The following is a 24380-nucleotide window of genomic DNA, read 5'->3' as shown; positions in this document are numbered from 1 at the left end:
GCATGTGACCAGGGCGAGCCTATCGCTGACGGGAGCGCAGCGCACAGACGCTGCTCATTAGAGCCGGAGAAGCCTAATGAAGTTTGGAGAAACCCCGCGGGTTCAAACATCAGCCTTTGTTCCTGTTCCTACCAGCGTAATGAGCAGAAGAAATATGGCTATGATCACCTCTGGCAATCATTTTAAAAGAAAAGCTTCAAAACTGAAAACCTTTAATTAGAAACTATGGAATCCAGCTGGTGATTTTGCTGAGTTTTCTGATACAATCTATGTATCATCATATCTGCACAGCTCTTTATATCAATATTTCAATTCCTTTGATGCTTGGACTTTAACTGGGACAATGCAACATCTTTCCCTTATTATAATTCCTCCACCTCCTTGCTTGCAGCATGATGGCTTCATCAAAATACATCAAACTAATAGAGACTCTTTGGCCAGAGATGAATGTCATGATCAGTGCTGTCAAAAAGAAGGAGGTAGGAAAATAAATCAGGAATTTCAAAATAGGGGGCTCATGTTCCTCACTGGCGCTGAGGAGAAACTGTATAAGGTTTCCCACAATCCTTTGCGTGATACTACTATGACCCCTCACACCCCGACCATGGACTGTTCTCCCTGCTGCCCTCAGAGGAGGCTTCAGCATTTGATTCAGGTTCAGCAGATTCTGCAACAGTTTCTTCCCCACTGCCATCAGACTGCTGAACTGTTGAAAAAATACTTAATATTTGCATCATATATATTAATGCTATGAACTCCTATCTCAATGACTTTATAAACCATGTTTGTTTTTGTTTTTCTCCCACACTGTTTACAACTGATCACTGCCGCACTTTGTGAAGTGGAAATGTTAATTTACTGTCTGCAAAGCTGTTCTAAATGATTTTTTAAATATATATATACTCTGTGTATAAAAAATGACAAGAAAATGTGTCTAAGTCTAAAAAAAAAGGACAGAAAATTAAGATGAATATATTATTAATTATCTGTTCGATACATGAGTTTGAGTCTGAGTTTTTTTGGTTTTGATTTTAGATTTTTCTACAGAGTTTTCCAAAAAGATTTTCTTTGCTAATGTACACACCTTCATATGTTTTGGGTTTTAAAACGATCCTCAGCCATTCAATGATTTATGCAACTTTTCAGGAAGGCTGTAGTCCCAATTTGACTGGCATCATTCGTGAGCTTTTCCGTTGTGGGATAGTTTTTTTACTGTTGACCCCACAAAAGGTAAAGGGATAGTAGCTAAGAACAGAAGCTACAATTTAAGGTATTCAATTTCAGCTCTTACTGTTCACATAAAAGGTGAAGGAATAGGAGCTTGCAGCTTTAATTGTGATGGACTTGGTTGCAGCAGTTGTTTGGCGTGGAATGGATAGAAAACCTCGTCTGGACCTTTTACTGAGACAATGAAACTACCCCCAATCCCCAGCTCCCTCCCAAAGGTATGTTGTTGCTGAACAACCCCATATCATTACTACACTACCACCATGCTTATATTGATCTGTAGGTTTTAGGTAGGTTTCATTTTGTGTTCATGTCTTCCAGCAGTTTCCTCATTGCTTATTATATTCCAAAGTTCTTCCCATGTTCTGCTATTTTTGCTTGTCAAGCTACTCTGTAACCCTAAGAGAATCATATTTAATACATGATTTAAGACCTCTACATCATCAGCTGTAAACTTTCACCTCCCATTATGTATAATTTTAATCATTTTTAATGTAACCTTTTTATAGGCGGCCTACTCCGAATCAGAACAATGGTGACCAATTGGAGGCCATGATCCTCTGCATGCATCCCTGGTTCATAACCTGAACACCTGAATCAGATTACTGATTCATTAGCAGTCCTCTTTAGCAATTTATATTTCTAATGAGGTAGTGTAGCCATGCAGAACACCACCCAATAAGGTCTAGAACAGGTCTAGTTCTCTTGATCTTATTTCCTGCATCTTTTAGATGCATCCCTTCTCCATCACCCGAATCAAATAAAAAAGTCGTTCTCAGTTCTCTGCAGAGCTCAATGACTGCATGCCAATAAGGGATTCCATCTCTTTGTTTCAGCTGTGCTGGAGCAGGGATGCATCTAAAAGTTGCATGATAGTAGCTCTGCAGGACTGAATGGACACCCCTGGATTAGGCTGACATCTGGGGGTTTGCTCACTATGCTGCAATCAGAAGCTTACATCTGGTACTGGTTCTGTAAATCCTTTCTTTTCTGCCTCTAAATGTTCTTTAAATGTTATTCACACCTTTGGGTCAGCGGGGAGTGGTTCAGCGTGTCGTGCCTCCACAAAGCCCTGTGAACACCATCTCTTGTTGCCGCTCTGCTTACTCCATCTAAGGTTAAAACTGTGTCATCTCCTTGGCTGATTTCTTCATGGATGGTTCTCCATGACGGCTCAGCGGGCTCCTCTGTATAAGCCTCCATCTTCTCAGCGGGGGTCTGGTCCTCTTCAGCTCGCTTTAAAGTCTCCCGCCTCCTGTCAGGTGACTGAACCCAGGTGTCCACATAGTCTGCTCCCAGTGTCAGCATCCTCCAGGAGCCAAAGGTGGCTGAGCGGACCGCTGGTGGATGAAATGAAACATTTAAGAGTGGTTTTATGGACACAAAGAACAGCGACAGTGGAAAAATAGAAAATATTCTTAATAATCTTTTTCTTTTAAGTCAGACTTTTATCTCAGAATTTGAAGTAATTTGATAACATTTTGTGAAGTGAATTTTGTTGAATTTTTTGTTGCAAGTAAATAATACGTTTTGTAAATGGAAATAACAAAAGAAAGAAGTCCAGATATAAAACAGTGGGAAAACTTCTTTTAAAAAGGTATCCACAGTAACTTTTCTGTTATCTAAATTCTTTTCATATTTAACTTTTTAAATGTATTTTCTTACAGTTTTCTTTTTCAGACTGAGTTTTGGAAATGGCATTCTTTTCTAATTGTATTTTACAGCTCACGATTCTTAATTAAGAATTGTATTCAAGTTTCATTGCTGGATTGCATTTTTTTTTTTTCCATTTCAATTTGCAAAACCTGTTTGTGTTCTTTTTTTCCCCTCAATATTCTAGTTTTGTTTTTCCCAAAGCAAAATTCACTGCAACAGTGGAAAATAAAAATTCACTTCAAATCAAAATAAACAATTGTGATTTTACAACTTTCATATCAAATTGGTGGTATTTCCTAGCTGCATGCTAGTTTAAGGTGTTGGATAGTTGTGCAAATTAACACCACTTTCCAATATTACATCTAAAAAGTCTGTGGAAAAAAGTCATAACTAAGAATTATTCTTTCCATCATGGTCTAAATCCTTTTCTGTATTTTTTGAAAAGGAAATATTTCAAAATAGGCTTTTCTCTCATTTTTCCTCTAGCAGCCCTTTCTGATGATTAACATACATGAAACACTTTAATTCTGACAGAGACTATTTGCCTTTAACAAGAATTAATAAAACAAACACAGTTTATTTATTCTTTTGACAAACTTTAATGTGGTATATTTTTTTCTATTGAATGGATAGTTGAACTACTTGTTGATGATGATCTTACTTAATTTAGGCAATTTAATTTATGTTTTTGTTGAAAGAGATTGTCATGATGGGTACACTAAGGGTGACCCAAATATGCAGAAAAACCACTAGACGGACACAGGAATAAAAGTTCAACAAGTTTATTTTGTCACAAGCACACTGATTGACTGGTTCTGGCCTGGAGACTGGTTCACCGGAGTCTGCGTGAGAGACAGTTCAGTTAGCGTAGCACTCTGGAGCTTGCTTTCTTGATTGTTACTGATTGTACCTTGAGGGTTCTTGTAGGAAACTTTGAGAGGGTCACTGTAGGATCTGGAGAGGAGTTGATCAGCAGAGTCCGCTAGCTGCTTCAGCGTCTTACATCTAGTTCTGAGCAGACCTTGGCCTTGGGTTTTCCAGCTCTTAGTTCTGAGCTGCATGGGAGTTCACTGAGGTTCTTCAGGTTTGGCTCTGAGGGTCGGCTCGGCAGGTTAGCTCTTCCTGAGCTCCACAGAGAAGAAACTGGTTTCCTGGAAGACAGAGACAAGGGTTAGAATCCAGGCTGGATTCAAAGTCACAGAGATTTCACTGAGAGTCTAGGCTTAGGCGCTGACCAACTGGATCAACACTGCGGCGTTGAGGCAAGGTCTGAAGACAGCTTATGTAGTGGATCCTCTGATGATCTGATGGGCTGCAGCTGTGCAGGAGGTTCACTCAGAAGGATCCATGGCGGACTCTGCTGGAGAAAGATGGAACTTCTCCAGCTCCCAACAGAGTTGCTCTCAGAAATAAGATTTATTTCAGTGGTAATTTGACAGTTAAACCCCTAGTATGATCCAAGTAGCATCCTGACTCCTATGCTCGAATTTTACTGTTGTAATGAACATCCATGTCTTCACATTTAGAGAAAGACAGCACAAGTTTAAGATCTGTGGGGGGTAAGCATGATAGAAACTCGAAAGGCAGACTGAAGTTTGCCAGAAGACAAACACCAGAAAAGGAAGAAAATAATTGATTTACAAAAAATGTTTGATTAATTCTTTAGCAAAGAGGGACCTCTGTAGTGTGGGGGAACCATAAAGTGCCAGCCTGGTACCTCTTCCTCCTGCCTGGTGACACACGTCTGTGGGACGTCATCCTATCTTAAACAAACATGCTTCAAACATCCAATGGGGTTGTGCCGGTTACTTTGACATAAATATCCAAGCCGAATGCTGGGATCTGGACTGCAGGCCGGTTATTTTGTCATCTACACCAGGCATCCCCATAGACGGTCCTGGAGGCCCGCTGTCCTGCAGGATTTAGAGGTTTTCCTGCTCCAGCACAGCTGATTTACATTTATAGTTGATTAACACACGTTTGCTGAACTGCAATCATCAGAATCAGCTGTGCTAAAGCAGAGAAACCTCTCAAATCTACACCTTCAAGAATGGGAGTCAATCTCTGGTATACCTGTGGGGTCATGGGCACCATCTATGCAATGAATCTTTGGATTACGATTTCCTCCCACAGCAACAACAAGCCTTGTTTCTCCAAGAAGTGAAATGCTGCTCCACATCATCACACTGCCTCCACCAAAATCTCTTTTGCAGAAAGGATCTTCTCATCGGCTAAACTCGGCCGCTCGACCCTGCAGATAAATAAGCTAAAACTTTCCCTTGTGTTCTTTTAAAAATGCCTTAATTGGTGCACTTTTAATGGAGCATGGAAAATCCACCATAACATTCTGTATTTTTAAATGATCTGGCTCCTGAATTCGGATTCTTAAACTGGTTCTAATGTCCTATTTCATTATATTTCAGTTCATCATCGTTTTTGGAACTTTATTCAATAAAATTTACATTTTACTATTGTTTTATGGAAGCTTTATTTTTGTTGTCATTGACAGGTTGATCTCCTCGAGGCTTTGCCTCTTTAAACAAATGTCATAAATGAATAAGTAAAAGATAAGGGGAATATTTATTTCCAAGTAGGAGCAAAAAAGGTGATCTAATTCTAATTGAGTTGCTTTGTTGAGAAAATAAGACATCCAAAAGCATTTCTAGCAAGAAATTGATGCTGATGTTGTGTAACAGAAGGACCAACTTTAAACTGTTTAAGACATATTAAAGCTGTCAAAAAAATGCTATAAAGTCTTTAGTAGCAGCAGGAATGGATATGAGCTCTTGATGATAACTTAAAGGGTGTTTTTAAGTTTGTTTTAAGTTTATTTTACAGGCAAAATGCTGATTCCGAGGTAAGATAGGCGATAATTCTAAGAGCGTATCCCTTTTAAGTTTTCAGATATGAATAGATAAATAGGCAGCAGGACTATTTTTTGTAGCTTTTCTTTTAAAAATGAATGATACAAAAATTTAAACTTGTTCTGCCCTGATAGTACATTTGTAAAAAAAAAAATGTAGATAAGGAGAGTGTCGGCCTAGTGAGGTTGCACTCTGCGAAGGTTGCAAGTACCTGGTTCGATCCCCACAGCCTGCACTCTGGGTCTCTGAGCAAATACCCTGAAGCTCAAACTGCCGCACAATGGCAGCCCACTGCTCCCCAAGGAGATGGTTTGAATGCAGAGGTAAATTTCTCCAGTGTGAGATTAATAACGTTCAATAAAGATGCAGGAATATCCTGAAGACACAAGCAAACTGAGGATGTTAAGAAAGGACCTGGACGTACCATAAACCACTGTGGATCTTCTCTCTGCCCATCTGGAGTTGTAGGGTACTGATCTCCTCATATCTGCTGGACTCTATAAGGTATCTCAGGTGTTTTAGGTGGTTCTCCTGACAGGAGGCTGCTGCACGGCACCAGAGGTACAAGACAAGAACAGAAACTTTTAGTTTTGTCCCCGACTTAGGAATGCGGAAAGCCTGCTTCCGGTCCTCCCAGTTAAGAAGCTGCTATCAGACCCTCCATCTTTAACGTTGAGGGAAAATTCTCTGAGTCAGTTAGCGGCTCTGTTCACTGGCAGTCAGGAAGGGAGCAATCATCGCTTAGTTTCTAAACCTCTAAAAGCTCTGCAGTTTTTTACATCCTCATGTTTTCCCCCCTGAATGCAAAAAACAAGCTTGTGTTTCAGACAACAGCTAACGGCATTCAAAGTCTAATTTACAAAAATCAGCTGTCATAGATAAGAGTTTTATTTTAAACAAAATCATATCTTGCATTTTCAGGGCTCCATCTCTTGAAACAGGGTTTGCAGAAATCCAGAGTAAGTTCTGGAGTAAATTTCTTTAAATCATGGTTTTTCTGTTTCACTAAGGTGTGAATTTAGTTCCTTATTGTTGCAAACAAAGATACAATGTTTTGTAAATGGATATTCAAAGCAAATGCAACCCAGAAATAAAACTTTGAAAAACTTTGTAATCAAACTAAGGTTTTGGGAGTAATTTTGCTGTTTTCTCAGATTTTTGATTATTTTATTTCCCCCCATTTCATATTTTTATGCTTTACTTTTTCAAAGAATAATTTCATATATTATTTTCAAAATTTAATATTTTTCTTCTTATTTCAGTTTAAGGTTTACGAAGTGCATTCTTGTCAAGTTGTGTTTTATAGATGACATTCTTTCCACTTTAAGCCAAATACAAATGTTTGCGCTCAACATACACAGTGATGAATAAAAACGTTGCCGACACCCATGAAGGTCAATAGAAATGCCTCTTTGCTGCTCATTTAAAAAAAAACAGCCCTTAGAAGTGGAGAGTATCTGCTCTGTAAAACACAATCCGAATTTAATTCATAAAACTCAATCTGTAAAATAGATATATGAAAAATACATTTTGAAAAAATTTTGAAAAACCCTTTTGATTCAATCTTTTCTCAAAGTTTCATTTCTAGATTGCATTTTTTTCTTTACAAATTTCCATTTACAAATTACGTTCTTTGTAACAATAATGGAACTAAATTCCCTCTATATCACCTTGAGTAAAATTATGAAAGGGTTGTTGTAAGATCATTGAGAGCCTTCTAAATGTGATTGGTTTATCTCCGAAACTTGAGGCAGCATCTGAGGTAAATATAAAATCTGAACTGCATTTAGACTGTTTTGTTCTAACTGAACTTTCAGATATAGCTAAACTATTGTCTTCGTCTAAGCCTTCAACTTGTATGTTAGATCCAGTCCCAACAGGTTATTTAAGGAGGTATTCCCTTTGATCTTCTCCTTTATTTTAGATGTGATTAATCTATCTCTGTTACAGGGATATGTAGCTAAGACTTTTAAGGTTGCTGTAATTAAACCTTTAATTAAGAAAAAACCTCTTGACCAAGATGACTTGTTGAATTATAGACCTATATCCAATCTTCCATTGTTATCTAAAATTCTTGAGAAAGTAGTTGGAAAACAAGCGACCACTTCTACCATAATTAACTTTTTGAAGAGTTTCAGTCTGGCTTTAGAGCTCATCATAGCACTGAAACAGCTCTGGTGAAAGCCACTAATGATTCTCATGGCCTCAGATAATCGACTTGTATCTGTGCTCATCCTGTTAGATCTAAGTGATACATTTATACATAGACTTGAACAGCACTAGGCTGGCTTAAATTTTATTTTTCTGACAGATTTCAGTTTGTTCTGTTGTCGGAAAATTTTATTTTTGTTCTTCCCTTCTCAGTATATTGATGTATGCTATGTATCCTCTAAAAATGTTTTTTTCTCAGCTAGTTTGTCTCACTTGCAAGGCTAAAAAATGTCTGAGTGGAAGATGGTTATAGACAAGACAAACCTTTTTCCCATAACAAAACCACATACTTTTTCAAGGTAACTGTTTAACCAAAGTGTCTGTTATTGTTTTGACTCTGTCTTAAAAGTAAGAGAACAACTTTGTCTAGGTTAGAACTTGGCAGGACATCATGCTGTGAATGTGAATGTCTTGTTCTCCTTTAGTTTGCAAAGTAAATAAAGTGCCAACTGAGTAAATCCATCGATCTCCTTTATTTGACTGGACTAAACAGTTGAAAACTTTTTTTCACACAACATTCACATTAATGATAAATCCTCCTCCATCCAGGGCTACCTGTGGAGTACCACAGGGATCAGTGCTTGGGGCCAATTCTCTTTACTATATATATGCTCCCAATTGGTAGAATTATTAGACAGCATGGGATTGATTTCCACTGTGTTGATAATACAGGGTTTATACAGGAATAAATAACTCTAACTTAATGCTTTTCAATGCTTTTAGAAATTATTTTAATGCCACCAACAGGACCCGTCGACAGGCTGCAGCCATGTTTTGAAATCCTCATTTTCCAGCCACTTTTGTTGAAATTGGCATTTTTCACCCCATTCTCTAGCTTTTTCTGAACATACGGCTATGCAATCAACATGAAGCAGTTCAACACAAATATATGGTGATATAATGTTTGACGAAATTCTTTTTATTAACAATTTTTCTGAAAGAACGCATTTTAAATGCCACAATAAACACATTTACAATAATGAATTTTAATGCCAATTAAGGCCTTCATTTAAAAAAATAATTTAATGACATTTAATGATTTTTAATGGCCCACAGAAACCCTGTAATATTCAGCAATATTAGTCTATAAATCCAGATGAAGCTAACACACATCAACTACAGCACTTCTTTAAGACATAAAAACATGGATGACTTAACTTTCAGTTTCTGAATGGAGACAAAATACAAGTTAAAGTAGGCATCCCCAACCTCGGTCCTCGAGGCCCGCTGTCCTGCAGGTTTTAGAGGTTTCCCTGCTCCAGCACAGCTGATTTTAATTGAAAGCTGATTAACAGGCTTTCGATCTACTGCAATCATTATAATCAGCTGTGCTGAAGCAGGGAAACGTCTAAAACCTGCAGGACAGCGGGCTTCAAGGACAGAGGTTGGGGATGCCTGAGTTAAAGTCTTCGGACCAGTCTTTGAAAAAGAAGCTGATTAATCAGTCACTTCATTTTGATGGGATTAAATTGATCTCAGATCAAAACCTTGGTGTTATTTTTGATGAGGTACTGTCATTTAAATGCAATATCAGCAAGGTTCCTAGAATTTCTTTTATGTCAGGAAATTAGATAAGCACAGAGGGAAGGAGGATAGAACACAAGGGAAAGATGAGGGAGGGAAAAAAGGATTGTATAACGATAAGGAAACAAGGAAGAAAAGAAGTGAAGCATACAAGGTAAACATAATGATAATTAAGAGAGCCATTAACAAGAACACAAGGAAGGAAGGAAGGAAGGAAGGAAGGAAGGAAGTCATTAAAGAAAAAAATCTGTAAAAAAAAAAACAAAGGAAACCAAGGAAAGGACACTGAAAAAGAAAAATGAAGAAATAAGGAAAGATGTAATTACATCAGGGAGACAAAGAGGAAGGATAAAGGAAAGGAGATAGGACACAAATGAGTGAACGAAGGACACACTGAAGAGCAGCGAAGGACAAAGTGCAAGGAAATGTAAAATGTCATGAAGGAAAGGTGGAAGGAGTATAAATAAGGTAAAGGACAGAAGAAAGGAAGGTTGCCACGTTTAAACAGTTGGGACAGAGGAAACGCTTATTTTTCCATCATTTCCCAGACCTGGAAAATGCTTGATAATTCAAGACCTTTCCACGCTTAGTATGAACCCTGTTTTTAATCTTTAAACATCTTTCTGAATTAGTTTGTGAAGTTTGAATAGAACATAAAGTCCTGAGCCAGTTTAGATTAAACTCAGAGGGTCATTGAAGAAGCCGCACAATCAATGCATTAATAAATTTATTGAAAAAGATACAACCAGTCAGACGGATGGTTCATCATCCAGAAATACGTAACAGAGGTTAATGGAAGTGCAATTTTATCCCACTTTTTTTCCAATTTAATAAATTTTTTCAAGACTTCACACAACAGCCACTGCTTTCTGAACTGTAAAAAAAAAATAAAAAAAAATGGATTTGACTTTTGTGAGCCAATGAAAAAAAAAATGATTGGAAATTAAAATCTGTATTAGAAAACGGGATAAAATTAAACATAAAAAAAGTAAAAACATTTTATTTTACAAACTATGTTCACTTGGGTAATAACAATGAGAACAAAAGTAAAAACCTCTGTCAGCACCATTTTCCTGTGTTTTTATTTCCCTCCTTAAAGGATCACTCAAAGGCTGTGGCAAATATTCTGACATGTTTGTTTAAAATGACAACTGATTTCTTTGCAAAATGGTTTGTCACCTTTATGACAATCAAAACGTATGGAGCATCTCTTTTGATCTGTTTCCAACATGGCAAGAAAGAAGAAATGAAAATAAAACGCATTCAAATGTTCAGTAATAATCGTCTGACCGCTGCTGGAATGGTTCATGGTCCTAACACCTCGCTGTGTGCTCAGGATGCTGTTCCAAGAAGCAAAACCAAAAAAATAAAAATGTATCATTCACAACATTGTTGACTTATAGCAAAAAAAAGAAAGGACAGTTTTCCTTCCAGCAAAGGTGTGGATGCAACAGAGTGTTTTTTTGTCCCCCGCGTCCCTCATCTTTTTCACATGACACACGAAGAGAAGCAGTTCCAGGGTTCGATTGTGCATCTGGATCAGAAAGTTTTACAGTTTTTAGAAGAATGGTCCTTGGTAATGATGGAAAGAGGAGATACAGTACGATTTCACTCAGAAAAGTTCAACGTGAGCCGGGAGGACCCGTCTCGTCTTCGTCCCTGTGAAACCAGACTCAGTGTCAGGTCCATTTTTAGGAGGCGCCGCTGGACGAGCTAGTGTCGGGCAACGCGCTGGGCTGCTGCTGGTCCTCTGGTGTGCTGTCGGCCTGCAGTGACGCCCTGGCAACCGATGAGTACTTACACTTCGAGGAGCCGCATTCGCAGCTCAACAGCTTGCCTTTGACCTCCCAGAAGTGGTCGCCGTAGTTAAACCTGGGAAAAAGGAGAGGCGAGATCAAGAGGTGCTTAAAGTTACCGCCCTCTTCAGCAGATTTATCCGGTTTGTACTTTTTCTTTAATAAAATGTTTCTGACGAGAAACTTTAAATTTAGGGAAGGATGACCTAAAGAAAAACAACACAAACATCAAAACATGGCATTCATATAATAGGGGAAAACACCACTAAACCATGAGAGTTGAATCAAGAAATCACTTGGAAGCATGAAGTACACTGCAAAAACAATCTAGAAATAAGTAAAAATTCCTTAAATCAAGTGTATTTTACCTTAATTTTAGCAGGTAAATGGGATGATTTGCCAATAGAATGAGTATTTTTACTCTTAGAATAAGATAATTAGATAAAATGCACTTAAAATAAGACAATGCAATTGCTTTTTCTTATTTTAAATGTAAATTGTCTTGTTCCATTGGCAAAGTGTCTCACTTACCTCCTCAATTCAAGAAAAAATTTACTTAGTTTAGGAACAAATTACTTATTTAGATTTAAATTTTTTGCAGTGTAGGCGAAGATATGACTTATGTCAGCGGCGGCATTAAAAGAATGAAGATGATCCAAAGAAAAACATTTCCCATTAGTTCTTGCATCGTGTTAACATCAACCTCACAGACAAACTGAAAGCTTTTGATTACCAATTGGAAAAATACTTCATAACTCTAACTTTATTCCAGCCGGGCATGGGCTTTATGTTATTCACCTTATTAAAACACAGAGTACCTGTTTGTTTTTTTTACATTCAAAAAGATTGCGTTGAATATTTTCCAAAATTAAGAGGACAGTTTCTATAAACTCATACATTGCTTATGTCTTCCATTTTCCACCCTACCATTGTGCTTTATGCTAACAGCAGGTTTGTATTATTTTGTTTGGAATGGTGCTATAACCCTCATATATATATATATATATATATATATATATATATATATATATATATATAAAAATATATATAAAGGGGTGGAATCTACGGCTCGGCTCACGGTTTTCGGTTTGGTATATGTTGATTGTTAGCCTGACATGTTGGTCGTGTTGCTGTTAGCATAAACAAAACGTGTTGCACAATGCTCGCACACTGTTGCACGTTTATCCACAACTTTCTTTCCGCCGTCATCGTAGGTCACTCTAAATGCAAAGTGGTCCCATACAGCAGACCTATAAAGTGCTGCTGGCGCATCTTCCAACTCCTGTTCTTTCCCACTCGCCATACCCACACAATTCTCCACAACAACTGATTTTATTCTGCTACACCCGACTACGCTGCTTCGCTTCTTCTTCTTCTGCTTTACTACTGGTAGTTGGCTTTGGTCGCAGTACTGCCATCTTCTGCTCTGGAGTGTAAACGCTTCGCCTATGTGAAAAAGGAGCAGCGCATGAACCGAACGCAACACACACGAACCGAACCGAGACAGTCGAACCGAACGGTTCGGACGGTTTTCATAAACCGTTCCATCCCTAATATATATATATATAAATATAAATCTGAGGATAGATTTTCATTTCTGTGGATGTCAATTACCAACTAGTTTCTAACATTGTTCACTTTTAAAATAAATCAAAGGTATGCTCCCTCTGGTATTTTCCACGTTCTCCTCTAAGAGGAAGAAAAGCAGATTACCCGAGCTCTTCTCCAGCCTTGATGTTTTCACTGGCAAAGAAGGCGATGTGTGGGAACCGAAGGTCCTGGTGTGTTGTGAAGACTCGGCAGGCGAACAGGTTGGGCTCACACATGTGGTTCAGGAAGCGGCTGATGTTTCCATAGAAACGGGCATCGATGCAGTACTGATCCTCAGGCTGAAGGAAAAATACAGAAAGGCTTGAAGAGAGATAAAAAATACACAGCTAAAGACTCTGCTCTTTCTGTATGTATTTAATGGTATTTTCTAAAGACTTTGTTAGGTTTCAACCAACAGAGAGCGACATGAAAGAGCGCATAACTCTAAAGAGAAGGTTTTACAGATACACTTTCGTCAAAGAGGATCAGTACCCTACCTTATCATCCAGACTGAACAGGTAAGCATCGTTTTGTCTCATATCTGCTTCACCCTCTGAGATAATCTCACCAACGTACCTGTCAGAAATCAGAGGACCAGTCAAGAGGCTGTTCATTTCTTTCTCCTTTTCTTTAAGATTTTATCACCTTGAAATTAATTAGAAAAAAATACAAAAGGAAGCTGATGTCATCCTTTTAATTCAACCAACCAGGTAAAGCTGCTGTTCTTTAAATCGAATATTCTGCTTTTATTGGAGGAAAGCTTTAAAAAGTACTGAAGCAAAGGTGAATTTAAAGACAGTAGTTCAGACACAGATATTAGAGTGTTAAAGATTTAAATTGAGTAGTTAAAATAATATCAACAAATGAAAAGTGTAAATTGGTTAACATGTTTATTCTTTTGAAGACTATGTAAAAAAACTAATTTGATGACCTATTCCAGTTTTTGCTGATGTTCTTGTTAAGGCCTGATTTAGTGCTGGGCGTTTTTAACAACATCATATTAAATGGACGAAGTTCATTTAATATGACAGTTTTTTTTACCCTAGTTATTTCTTCGCCTTATTTATTTCTGTCTGCCCTTTTTACACTGTATAATTTCATTTCTACTTACATTTATTTGTTTATTGTATTTTTGGTGGCAATTAATTGTATGCTTATTTATTTATTTATTGAGCATTTATTTATTTCTGTATTTATTTTCAAATATGGCAGAGTTGGTCCTCCATAGACATCCCACTCCTGATGAATAAATGTAATGTAAATCCCTTTATCGTCCCACAATGGGGAAATCCACTCTCTGCATTTAAGCAATGCCCTTGGGGAGCAGTGGGCTGCCATTGTGCGGGGTTAAGGGTGTTGCTCAGAGATGGGGAGTGCAGGCTGTGGGGATCAAACCGGGTATTTGCAACCTTCTCAAGAGCACAAGCTCACTGCTCTAACCACTAGGCCAACACAAAACAGCACAGCTTCAACTCTTCTGGGACAGATGTCCAAAAGGTTTAGGCCTGTTTATGGGAATATTTGATCATTCTTCCAGAATCGCGTTTGTGAAGTCGGACACACTGATGCTGAACAAGTCCTGGCTCCAAGTCTCCACTCTAATTCCTCCCTAATATGTTCTATCCCACTGAGGTCAGGACTCTGTGTAGGCCAGTCAAGTTCATCCACACCAGACTCTGCCATCAGCGTCTTTGTGCTCCCACAAATTTGGGAGAATGCGATTGTCTAAAATGTCTTGGTATGATGAAGCATTCAGAGTTCCTTTGACTGGAAACAAGGGGAAAAGCCCCGCTCCCCCAAACTCTAGACTTAGCACAATGTAGTCAGAGACACCGTTCTCCCACAAGACTCGACCGTCAGATTTCCAGATGGAGAAGAACGATTCGTCCCTTCAGAGAAGGCGTCTCCACTGCTCTGGAGTTTTGTGGCGGCGGTTTTACACATCTGCATTCGACACTTTGCATTGCACTTAGTTATGCATGGATTGATTTTACACACCTGCGGGCCATGAAAGTAACCGGAACACCTGATTCCAGTAATTTGGATGGGTGAGCAAATGCCTTTGGCAATATAGCGCATGTTGTTCTATGTTCCTCTTATAACTGGTGGGATAAACCTTAGAAACGTAATATGAGGACCTGGATTACTCTTCCAGAATCTCTTAAAACACATCTGTCTGTATATATATGTTTTGGTTTTTAATTTCCTCAAAATGTCAGGAAAAGGTAATCTTGTTGGCTGCATTAGTGTGGTTTTATATTATAATAAAAACTAACTTCACTTCAGCCTGAACAACTGTTTGGGTTCTTTCACATGTTTCTTCCTCTAAATTTCACTTTTGGTGATTTGCTTCCTTTGGGCTGGATTTTTATCCTCCCAGGAATCCTATCTAATGCAGGATTCTAAGTTAATTGGAAGATTAATTAAGCTGTTGTGGTTTATCTTCTCCCAAATCAGGTGATTCTTCCCTGCGCTTAGGAAGCAGTTCTTCTGTAGCAGTAGACATTTTTTCTGGGCTGGAACAGAAACTGCTTTAATGATGAAAGCTCTCCTTATTCCCAGATTCTTCCATTAATTCACTCAAAGTGCAACAAAAACACAAAAATAGCAAGCAGTTCCTGATTAGATGCAACACTTCATTTGAGGGGGACAGTTGTATCCACAGCTTGTCAGCACATCACACCACCTAATGGGCTGTTTGTGTCATTGCAGCGATGCGTTTGTCAAGTTTTCAATTTGTGAACAGCTAAACAGCAACTGGTTTGTTAAACTTTCACATGATCTGTTTCTGAAATAATGGGAAATCTACGGAAGAGGATTAGGGCCACTGAAAAAAAAAAGTTAACTGATTTTTAAATTTTATTTCAGTTTAACAATTCTGACTTTAATCTCAGAATTCTGACTTTTTTCTCAGAATTCTGACTTTTTTCTTAGAATTCTGACTTTAATCTCAGAATTCTGACTTTTTTTTTCAGAATTCTGACTGAATTCTGACAATAAAAAAGTCAGAATATACTATACTAAAATAAAATAAAAAAAAACCAGTTAACTTTTTTTTTTTTCAGTGGCCCTAATCCTCTTCCGTAGAAATCACCTGGATGGATAACAGGTTAGCTTTCAGCACTTAAAGTCTGGCTGTACTGTGTTAAACTTACTCGCAAACAAAGCTCCCCTGTGGTATGTCCTGCAGAGCCCGAACACCCCAGCCTTTTTTACTGGTTCTGAACACCTGCAGTCTGGTTCTAAAGGAGTGAAAACATTTTAAGCATAAAGGTTTCCGTCTCGCTCTCTTAAAAAAAAAAAAAAACTATCTATGCTTCTTTTCGAGTTACCTGAGTCCGTTTTGTACGACGCGGTTCTTGCAGGTCCTCCAGCAGGAACAAGCATGGTTACACTCAAAGATGAGAGGAGGCTCCTCACAGCAGAACTCAGGCAGAAGGCAGCCCCTCTACTCATCCATAAACACAGGAGAAGATAGAGGTCAGGATGTGCAATGCGCAGGACTTTTTCCTGCCAAGCAGCCATGCTTTCTTTTTATATTTCGAGGTGGTCTTCAGGATTTTTTAAAGAACATTTTTTAAGTATTTCTTTAGACCATTGCTTACTTTCCCTCCTTGTGCAATCAGGACAGCATTAAAAAATATTTAGACCTAATGTGGCATTTGATATATACTTCTGAAGTCAGAGCTGTGATCTGGAAGTGGTCGTTATTCTAGATAGGAACCATTCATGGTCAATGGGTTAAGGAGGAGCATAACGGGTTTAAAGTTGAACTGCTAACATTGAGTGGTGCCAATATTCAGACCTAAAAGGTCTGTAAATATTTCAACTTCTATGCCTAGAGGTGTTTCCATACGTACCATCAAAGGCACATTGTTGCAAAGACTGTGGTGTGTTCACAACAGACCCGTTGTAAGCATCAGGGCATCTGGTTTACATGCAAAGATTATGAGAGACAGCTTTAAAGGTATAGAGCAGGGATCCCCAAACTTTTTCCTGTGAGGGCCACATAACTTTTCCCTTCCCTGATGGGGGGCCAGGGTCAGTTTGTAACAGAAAAATTGTGACGATTGCAAGAGTGCCTAAATTTATGACGGGATATATGTCTTTATGACGGGATTCATAGTGTCTCTACAGGTTATATTCTTTGAATACCGCCACCGCCTCTTGACAGATGAGACAGACGGCCTTTTCTTTGCATTGAACAAAAAAATAATCGTTTGTCCAATTCAGGTTAAATGCCCTGTATTCTGAATCAATTTTTCTCTAACCTAATCGTTTCGCCATTATTCCGTTCTCTCTTTACGGAAGAGGATTAGGGCCATTCAAAAGAAAGAAAAAAAAAGACTATTCAATTCTGAATTTTTTCCCTCAGAATTTCTGACTTTTTCCTCAGAATTCTGAGAATAAAGTCAGAATTGAATAGCCTATTATTTTTATCATTTTGAATGGCCCTAATCCTCTTCCGTATCTCTTTGAGAGGGGCGGGGTTAAGATTTTTTGCTGGGGGTTGCCAGATAGGGGCACAGACCCCAAAAGGGTGGAACATTGTCACATTATATATGTGTATTAAATAGTTACTAATAGTTGATAATGAAAAAACTTCATAATTAAGGAACATTTTATTACAAATGTCCAACTTTATTATCAAATACAAAAAATCACTCTGGTGATATGTTTACGTAAGGCCGTCCTACGTTCTCGTCCTGTTACCCATCTTTTTCTGCACATGCCTACTTTTAGCTGTATATCTGTGGTGAGCTATGATTTCAGACAATCATTGAAGCTCACCTTTCTCACCTCTTTTTTTTTAAATGGCCGAGGGTCGAAAGAGAAAAATGTTTCTATGAAGTGTATCAGAAGAAAAGAAAGGCCTCAGAAGAGGTAGATAAATCCCAGAATGCTTTGCACAGACAGCTCTCCTCGCAAAGCATTATTGGATTTGCTGACAAAGCGGCCCTCTGTTGCCATGGGTAAAAGTGGCGACTAATAACAAAGATGGCGCAGACACGGCTCAGTGGAGGAGGAGTTACGTGACCAATGGAGCAAAAAGTAGTGATCATCTATCCAAAAGGTCAGTAAAATGAGTTTGTTATAAAATCCACTACATAGTCCCCGCTTTATATAGTGATTGAGGGATTTAGGGGTTAGGGCGGACGTTCTGACACAGTAAGCTTGTATGAGCTATGAGAACAGCAATTTTTGTTTAACAGAGCGTGCACGGGAGGAAATGGGTTCGTGCATGCTCTTGTTGTTTTTCAAAGTGGAGTGCTCTTATAAAATGTTTGCAAAAATCCTCCCCAATACCTTTAAGTGTTGCGGCATGATTTGAACATCAGAGGGTCTGAATCTGGCATCATTTCCAGCATAGAGAGCAGAGCGCATCAAGCATCACGAGAGCCAGACACTGGAGTTGGGAAATCTGAACTGCAACTGGACGCTGAAGGTCAACTATTCAGTAAAACTGAATGCGCCTTTAATCTGGGAGATTACAGGCACTACATGCAAGCTGTGATCGCTTCTGCAGAGCTGTCAGCATCAAACTATGAAATATGAATAAAGACTACGGGTTACTCTAGCTCCCACAGCTGGAGATCACAGAGGGCGCTTATTTTGTGGTAGTAAATGTGTTCAGTTTAACTTTGAGTTGGACTAAAGGCGTACTTTGAATAAACCAATTGGTCGGAAACTAAATCTGGCAGATTAGTTTAGCCCATAATTTCTGATTGCACTATAAGGTCCGACATGATGCACAAACAAAACATACAGCAGGTGTTTTGCAGTTATACATTTTTATCTCCTTGAATTACTTTTAAGACAGATTAATGATCTTTGAGGATAATTCTTTAGATTGTGATTGTTTTTTAATTCCAGTAACACTCTTTAACTGTTTAAATTTCTAATTTCTTTTTGCTCAGATTGCCACTGAAAACACGGATGATGACAATGCAGATTGTTGCAGGGCCTCAGTTTGGAGTTATGTGTGCTGAAGCCACATGGAACCAAACTCTAAAGAAAAAGGTTTAAAATCTCTTCAGAAAGCATGAAGCTAATGATCCGAACCACTTCGAGGAATTACAGGAAGGTTTGGCTGCTTGGAGGAAAAATGCAAATAAATGCGAGTCTTTCCAGTATAATGAGCATGCTTGTCCTCACCTTGTCGTACCAGCGGCGCAGACTGAGCTGTCCACACATGCAAATACTCGTGGAACAGTCTTCCTTACAAATGCAGTACTGTTAACCGCAGATGGAAGGCAAATGAAGAGAGGAAATTAGTTTTTTATCTCAGCTGTACTTTAAAAAACGTGATCAGATGACTTTAAACTCACCTGCAGGTGTGTGATGTTCCGGTCGATATTCAGGGGGGAGGTGACGCAGTTTTCTGTGATGTATTTATAGTCATCTGGAAGGGGTTCCCTGTCCACAGTGTTGACACAAGGAATGGAAACCTGCTCTTGGCCTAAAGATATGTCACTGTGGACAGACACACACACAGAGGAGGAAGCATTTCAAACAAAGTTAACTGTAAAACACATAAAAAGCGAAATTCTAAATGTTTATAGCTGGGTTTCAGCTTTTTTTTCCCCTAAAATGTGATTATTGTTCTAAAAGTCAGTTTTTTCTTTCCTGCTGAGTGAACTGCATCATGATCCCAACCTGTGAAGGAGTTTCTCCTCATTCCGTCTGAGCCTGCCGTTTTTGGCGTCCCTCTCCCTCTTGTTGGCCTGCAAGGCTCCCCAGGCCTTGGAGTTGTGGCTGCAGCAGTCTGGAGGAGTTTCACCCTCACGGTTCTTCAGAAACACATTAGCTCCACGAGACAAGAACAGTCTGAGGAGAAAAAACACTGATTTTAAAGGGTATCAAACAACCGTCCTGTTCTGTAACATCTTTACAATGTAAAGTGAAGTATCCTTGTATCCTGTGAAGCTGTAGTTATTTACTTGACACAATCCAGGCGGTTTTCCCGGGCAGCGATGTGCAGAGGAGAGTCTCCATGGATGTTGACAGCGTGAAGATCACAGTGGGCGTTCAGGAGCAGCTCAGAGATCTCAACGCTGCCAGAGAATGCTGCCCAGTGAAGGCAAATATTTTTCTCCTGGACACACACACAACAAAGAAAATTTAAAAAATCCTCATTAAAGCAATGAGGGGACACTAGATGGACTAGTAATTACAAAGTTTGTAATTACAGGTCTAAAAGCAACATGTTTTTTGGATCTGATATCAGATCACTTTGAACCAGTGGTCAGTGCTGTGGTCAAGACCACCTAACCCGAGACCAAGACAAGACCAAAACCAGAGTGTATTGAGACCGAGACAAGACTTTTAGGGTCCGAGACCAAGTCAAGACCAAGACCAAGACCGAGGGAAGTCGAGACCGAGTCGAGACCAAGACCAGCGCCAGTATGTGACAATAAAATGTGAAACATGATCAAAATCACAAAAATTGATCTAAAAGACCCACATTCACATAAAAACACCTAGATATTTAAGACACAGAACTGGACTGGATTTGAATCCAAGCATCCAATAAAAAGAAGGATCTTAAAGAAACTGATAATATTCTGATGATTAGCGTTATTTCCACAGTTGTGGTCTTGACCGGTCTTAAAATAAAATGCCGAGTCCTCAGCGCCCGAGACAAGACCGAGACCAAATCCGGTCAAGTCCGAGACGAGACCATCAAAAAATGTACTCGAGACCAAGACCGATCTCGAGTACTACAACACTGCCTCTTTAGAATCAATCCTATAGAGAAGCAAAGATGTTTCTGATCCGGTAAAGATCACATCTGTTTTCTTAGCTAACTGCATTATTTAGCTTAGTTAGCACTCTGGGTCACATGATTCAGGGGATCCATCCCTCTCAAGTTACATAGGCGAGTTTTTGAGAAAGGCAGCCTGCATAGAGTCATTGTTATACACCAAGTGCTGAAAAATGACCTAAAGAAAAATGTATTTTAAGTAAAGCTAATAGTTGGGTACTAGCATTCCTTGGGACTGACCTTGTCCCTGATGCTGATGTCAGCTCCTTTGGACAAAAGCAGCTTCACCTGGTCCACATGTTTGTACTCTGTGGCCCAGATCATGGCCGTCCAACCACCATCGTCCTGCAGAGATGAGAAATCAGCTAATTTCTTTGCCTACATTCATGTTTCAGAGAAAACACGTGATAACATAATCACAAACTTTAATATTTCTAAAAGCAGTTAATCAGGATCTGGAATGGATAAAAAGCCATGAAGAAATAAAACTGATATTTTGTGTGAAAACATTCGGGGTTGGAAACATTATTAAAGGGCCTATTTTACCAGCCTTGTGAGACCATCCTGATCTCGCGAGCTTTCAAGGTTTCACTCGCAGATCAGTCTGGCTACTTTCCGTAAAAAAATTTTTGGAGCAGTTCACCAAACGAACGTCCAATCAGCGTTGGCTTTGAGGCGGGTTGAGGTGTGACGCAACAGGAAGCGCGACAGTTCAATCTAAAGAACATGGCGGCTTCAGCCGATGAAACTAGCGCTAGCGTGGCTATCGAGCAAGTTTTATCGGAATTACAGAGTATTTCTTCACTGAAAGAAGAGCAAAACACTGCTCTGGAGGCTTTTCTCAGAGGAAAAGATGTTTTTGCTCTTCTCCCGACTGGTTTCGGCAAGAGTTTGATCTATCAATTGGCTTGTGCCTGGCTTGTGGTTGTGTTTTCGTCGTCGCTCTGTTAGTACGTCATATGCTTCGTTGATCTGATTGGTTTATTTGGCCCGTCTATCACCAACATAGACCAATCAGCTAACCAGTATTTTTGCCCCTTCCCAAAATTACTTCAACGGAAGGTTTCCAGATGGATATGCGGAGCAAATCCATCTAGCGGAGTCAGGTTACTATTTTACACAAAAAAAACAACCACATTTTCTGAGCTTTTAACAATGTTTTAATTCTATGAAGCCGGGCATACACTGTGCTTTTTTTTTAAATCGTCGTAGTGGGAGTTGACAGCTCACGACGTATGTGCAGCACGACGCTCTCATCCGATCTACCTGCTCACACTGCACAGCTTAAAACCACGTCAGACTCAGCTCTGCAGTGAGACGGAGCTGCTCTGACTCGTCTATCTGGAAGCCAAACAAATAAAAGGGGAATATTAAGCTCACTATAGTGAAACGCGCTGCCTTGGCAATTTGTGGAACTTTGTGCTGAAAGCCCTAAAAAGAAAAGGCGACGACGTATTTGGAAAAAAAGACATGGTTGAGCAAACGTGGCTACTACAGTCTGTCAGGTTTACAGAAGGAACTCCATTTCACTCATTGCTTCCCTACCATGCTTCTATGTTTACATCTGAGAGGAAGAAGAAAAAGAAGAATCCTTGTTTGCGCACTCAGTGATTTGCCCACGACGGTCGGGAGAAAATCATCACCTGATCGGGAGGTGGTCGTTAGAGGCTGATCGCCCCTCATAACCCCCTGTACACACACGATCAGGCTGAAAGTCGGCCTGATCAATAGATTCTCACACGACTGGAAAATCGCTCCAAAAATCGCACAGTGTACGTCCGGCTTTACTGCGGTATTTTGCTTGATTAATGCATCTCTCTGAGGAGCAGCTCCTCCCTCACCTGTGAAGGCAAGCTGTTGGGGAATGTTAACCTAGAGTGAATCTCCCTCTAGGAAACGCCTACCTTTCACGCTCTGTCCCGGTAATGTAAACAAACGTCCTTTCTCCCATCAGGGAGGAGTGATGCGAGGTAGAGCTTAATATTTCCAGCTCAAAGTTTAAACCAAGTGGCTCTTTTATCAGCTAATGTGCAGCAGAACTTCTTTTTAAACTAATATATAAAGTCTTGGAAATTTGATTTTTGGCCTCTGGTCTTGGATTTTGTTCATGATGCACACAGACGGAGAAAGAAGGCTTTGCTTTGAACGCAACTGTTTTTCTTTGGGGTTAGAAAAAAAAAAACAGCTAGATTTTAAACCACAAAAATACCCATGTTGTTCTAAAGCCATTATTTTTGCCTATAGGTGACTTCGAAAGGCTTAAAAAAAAAACATTACAGTTTAAAGTTTTGTGCTCCAGATCCAGAAGTTTCAGTCTTCAGCTAAATTCTACTGTAGATATAAAATTGTATTATGAATTATGTTAATTACAGCTTTCTGCAGATTTCTAGACAGGAAGGAATGGAAGAAGGATTATTAACAGACTGAGGGGTTGTCGGATAAAATGTCTGAATACCTAATGGACAAACTAATGAGTAAACTGTTAGAGGGTGGTTTGATACTTGTTGGGTTAGTTGAATGACTGAACGGAGAAATAGGTAGAAGAGTAAATTGGTGCAACGATGGAGAAATAGATGCCTCAACTGATGGGCAAATAAATTGGATGAATGGAAAGGCAAACAAATAGGTGAATAAATAAGCAAATGTATTATTGATTGGACAAACAAACAGCTGAACGTTGAAAAAAACAAACGATAGATGGATGGAAAGGTTGTCGTTTGAATCGGTAACAATTACTGAATGGATGGACAGAAAAACAAACTGATGGATGGACAAATGGCCGGTCTGAGGAACAGATTGATGGACAGAATGACAGGTCCTTTATAATAACTTCAATGAAACATCAATATTAAAGAAATATCTCCCAAAAAAAGAATATTTAACGTCCAACTGGATTTTTCTTAGATGTAAATAACTGATAGTAAAATGCAGGACTGTAGCTGTTTGTCTGAATATCACAAATATTCTTTAAAACATAACAGTTTGAGCTTTAATTCAGACATTTACGCTGTCTCTAAAAACAGTAAGACTTCCCTTCATGTTCTGCAGTCCTCGCCTGTTTTAGAGGAACACATGAAAGTGCACTAACCTGACAGTTTATGTCAATCAGTCCTGTAGACAGAAGGTGCTCTACAATGTTGTAATGTCCAGACTTTGCCGCTAGGTGGAGACACGTGAACCCTTCAACGTCCTGGTAAGCAGGGAAGCAAACAAAAAAGCTTAAACATCCCAAAGATTTCCCACATTTCCCTGAATGTGGTCAAGATGGCGAAGTGAACCTGGCCTACCTTGTGCATGGCAGAGGCTCCGGCTCTCAGCAGGTACAGCACCACCTCCATGTGGTTATTCTCGCAGGCCTCCATCAGCGGAGTCCTCTGATCTTCATCACACATGTCCAAGTTTGCTCCGGCCTGAAGCGGAGTCACACGTAAAAAAAAAAAAATAGATAAATACCCAGGATCTGAACCCGGTGGTTTTCCCACAGAGAAACTTTAGCCAACCTGAACCAGCATGTGGCAGATGTCGGCGTAACCTTCCTCAGCTGCAGCATGGAGCGGCGTGCGTTTGTTCTGAGAGTCCATCTTAAAGTTTGGGTCGGTTCCCTCCACTAAGGGAAAAAGAACTTATAGTTAGATAAATCGGTCTTTAATAACCTGCAGCGCCCACAAATAAGAGAAGATTTAGGACCTTTATAACCCTAAAAGTTTTCTTGTTTTAACTATATACAGCCAAAAAATATAAATGAAT

General features: G+C 39.3%; 1 protein-coding gene across 3 annotated transcripts in view; it reads right to left on the bottom strand.

The window, feature by feature from the left end:
• Positions 1-10191: 10191 nt before the first annotated feature.
• The window catches only part of ehmt1b (euchromatic histone-lysine N-methyltransferase 1b), a 63553-nt gene continuing 49364 nt past the window's right edge, over positions 10192-24380 (bottom strand). For 2 of the 3 annotated variants that reach the window (XM_038287616.1, XM_038287615.1), the window contains exons 14-26: positions 24134-24240; positions 23921-24043; positions 23722-23823; positions 20874-20978; positions 19810-19964; positions 19526-19696; positions 19198-19342; positions 19025-19102; positions 16201-16316; positions 16024-16110; positions 13366-13444; positions 12992-13167; positions 11174-11354 (exon numbers count right to left, since the gene is read on the bottom strand). In XM_038287616.1, coding sequence (XP_038143544.1) covers positions 11174-11354; positions 12992-13167; positions 13366-13444; positions 16024-16110; positions 16201-16316; positions 19025-19102; positions 19198-19342; positions 19526-19696; positions 19810-19964; positions 20874-20978; positions 23722-23823; positions 23921-24043; positions 24134-24240 — 1625 coding nt within the window. Of the gene's footprint in view, positions 11355-12991; positions 13168-13365; positions 13445-16023; positions 16111-16200; positions 16317-19024; positions 19103-19197; positions 19343-19525; positions 19697-19809; positions 19965-20873; positions 20979-23721; positions 23824-23920; positions 24044-24133; positions 24241-24380 lie in introns of all 3 variants that reach the window. The other variant, XM_038287614.1, reaches the window with a different exon arrangement.

The sequence above is a fragment of the Cyprinodon tularosa genome, unplaced genomic scaffold, assembly GCF_016077235.1.
Source record: "Cyprinodon tularosa strain WSP-4 unplaced genomic scaffold, ASM1607723v1 ctg241, whole genome shotgun sequence".
Classification (NCBI taxonomy): Eukaryota; Metazoa; Chordata; class Actinopteri; order Cyprinodontiformes; family Cyprinodontidae; genus Cyprinodon; species Cyprinodon tularosa.
This window is presented reverse-complemented; position numbering and strand designations above follow the sequence as displayed.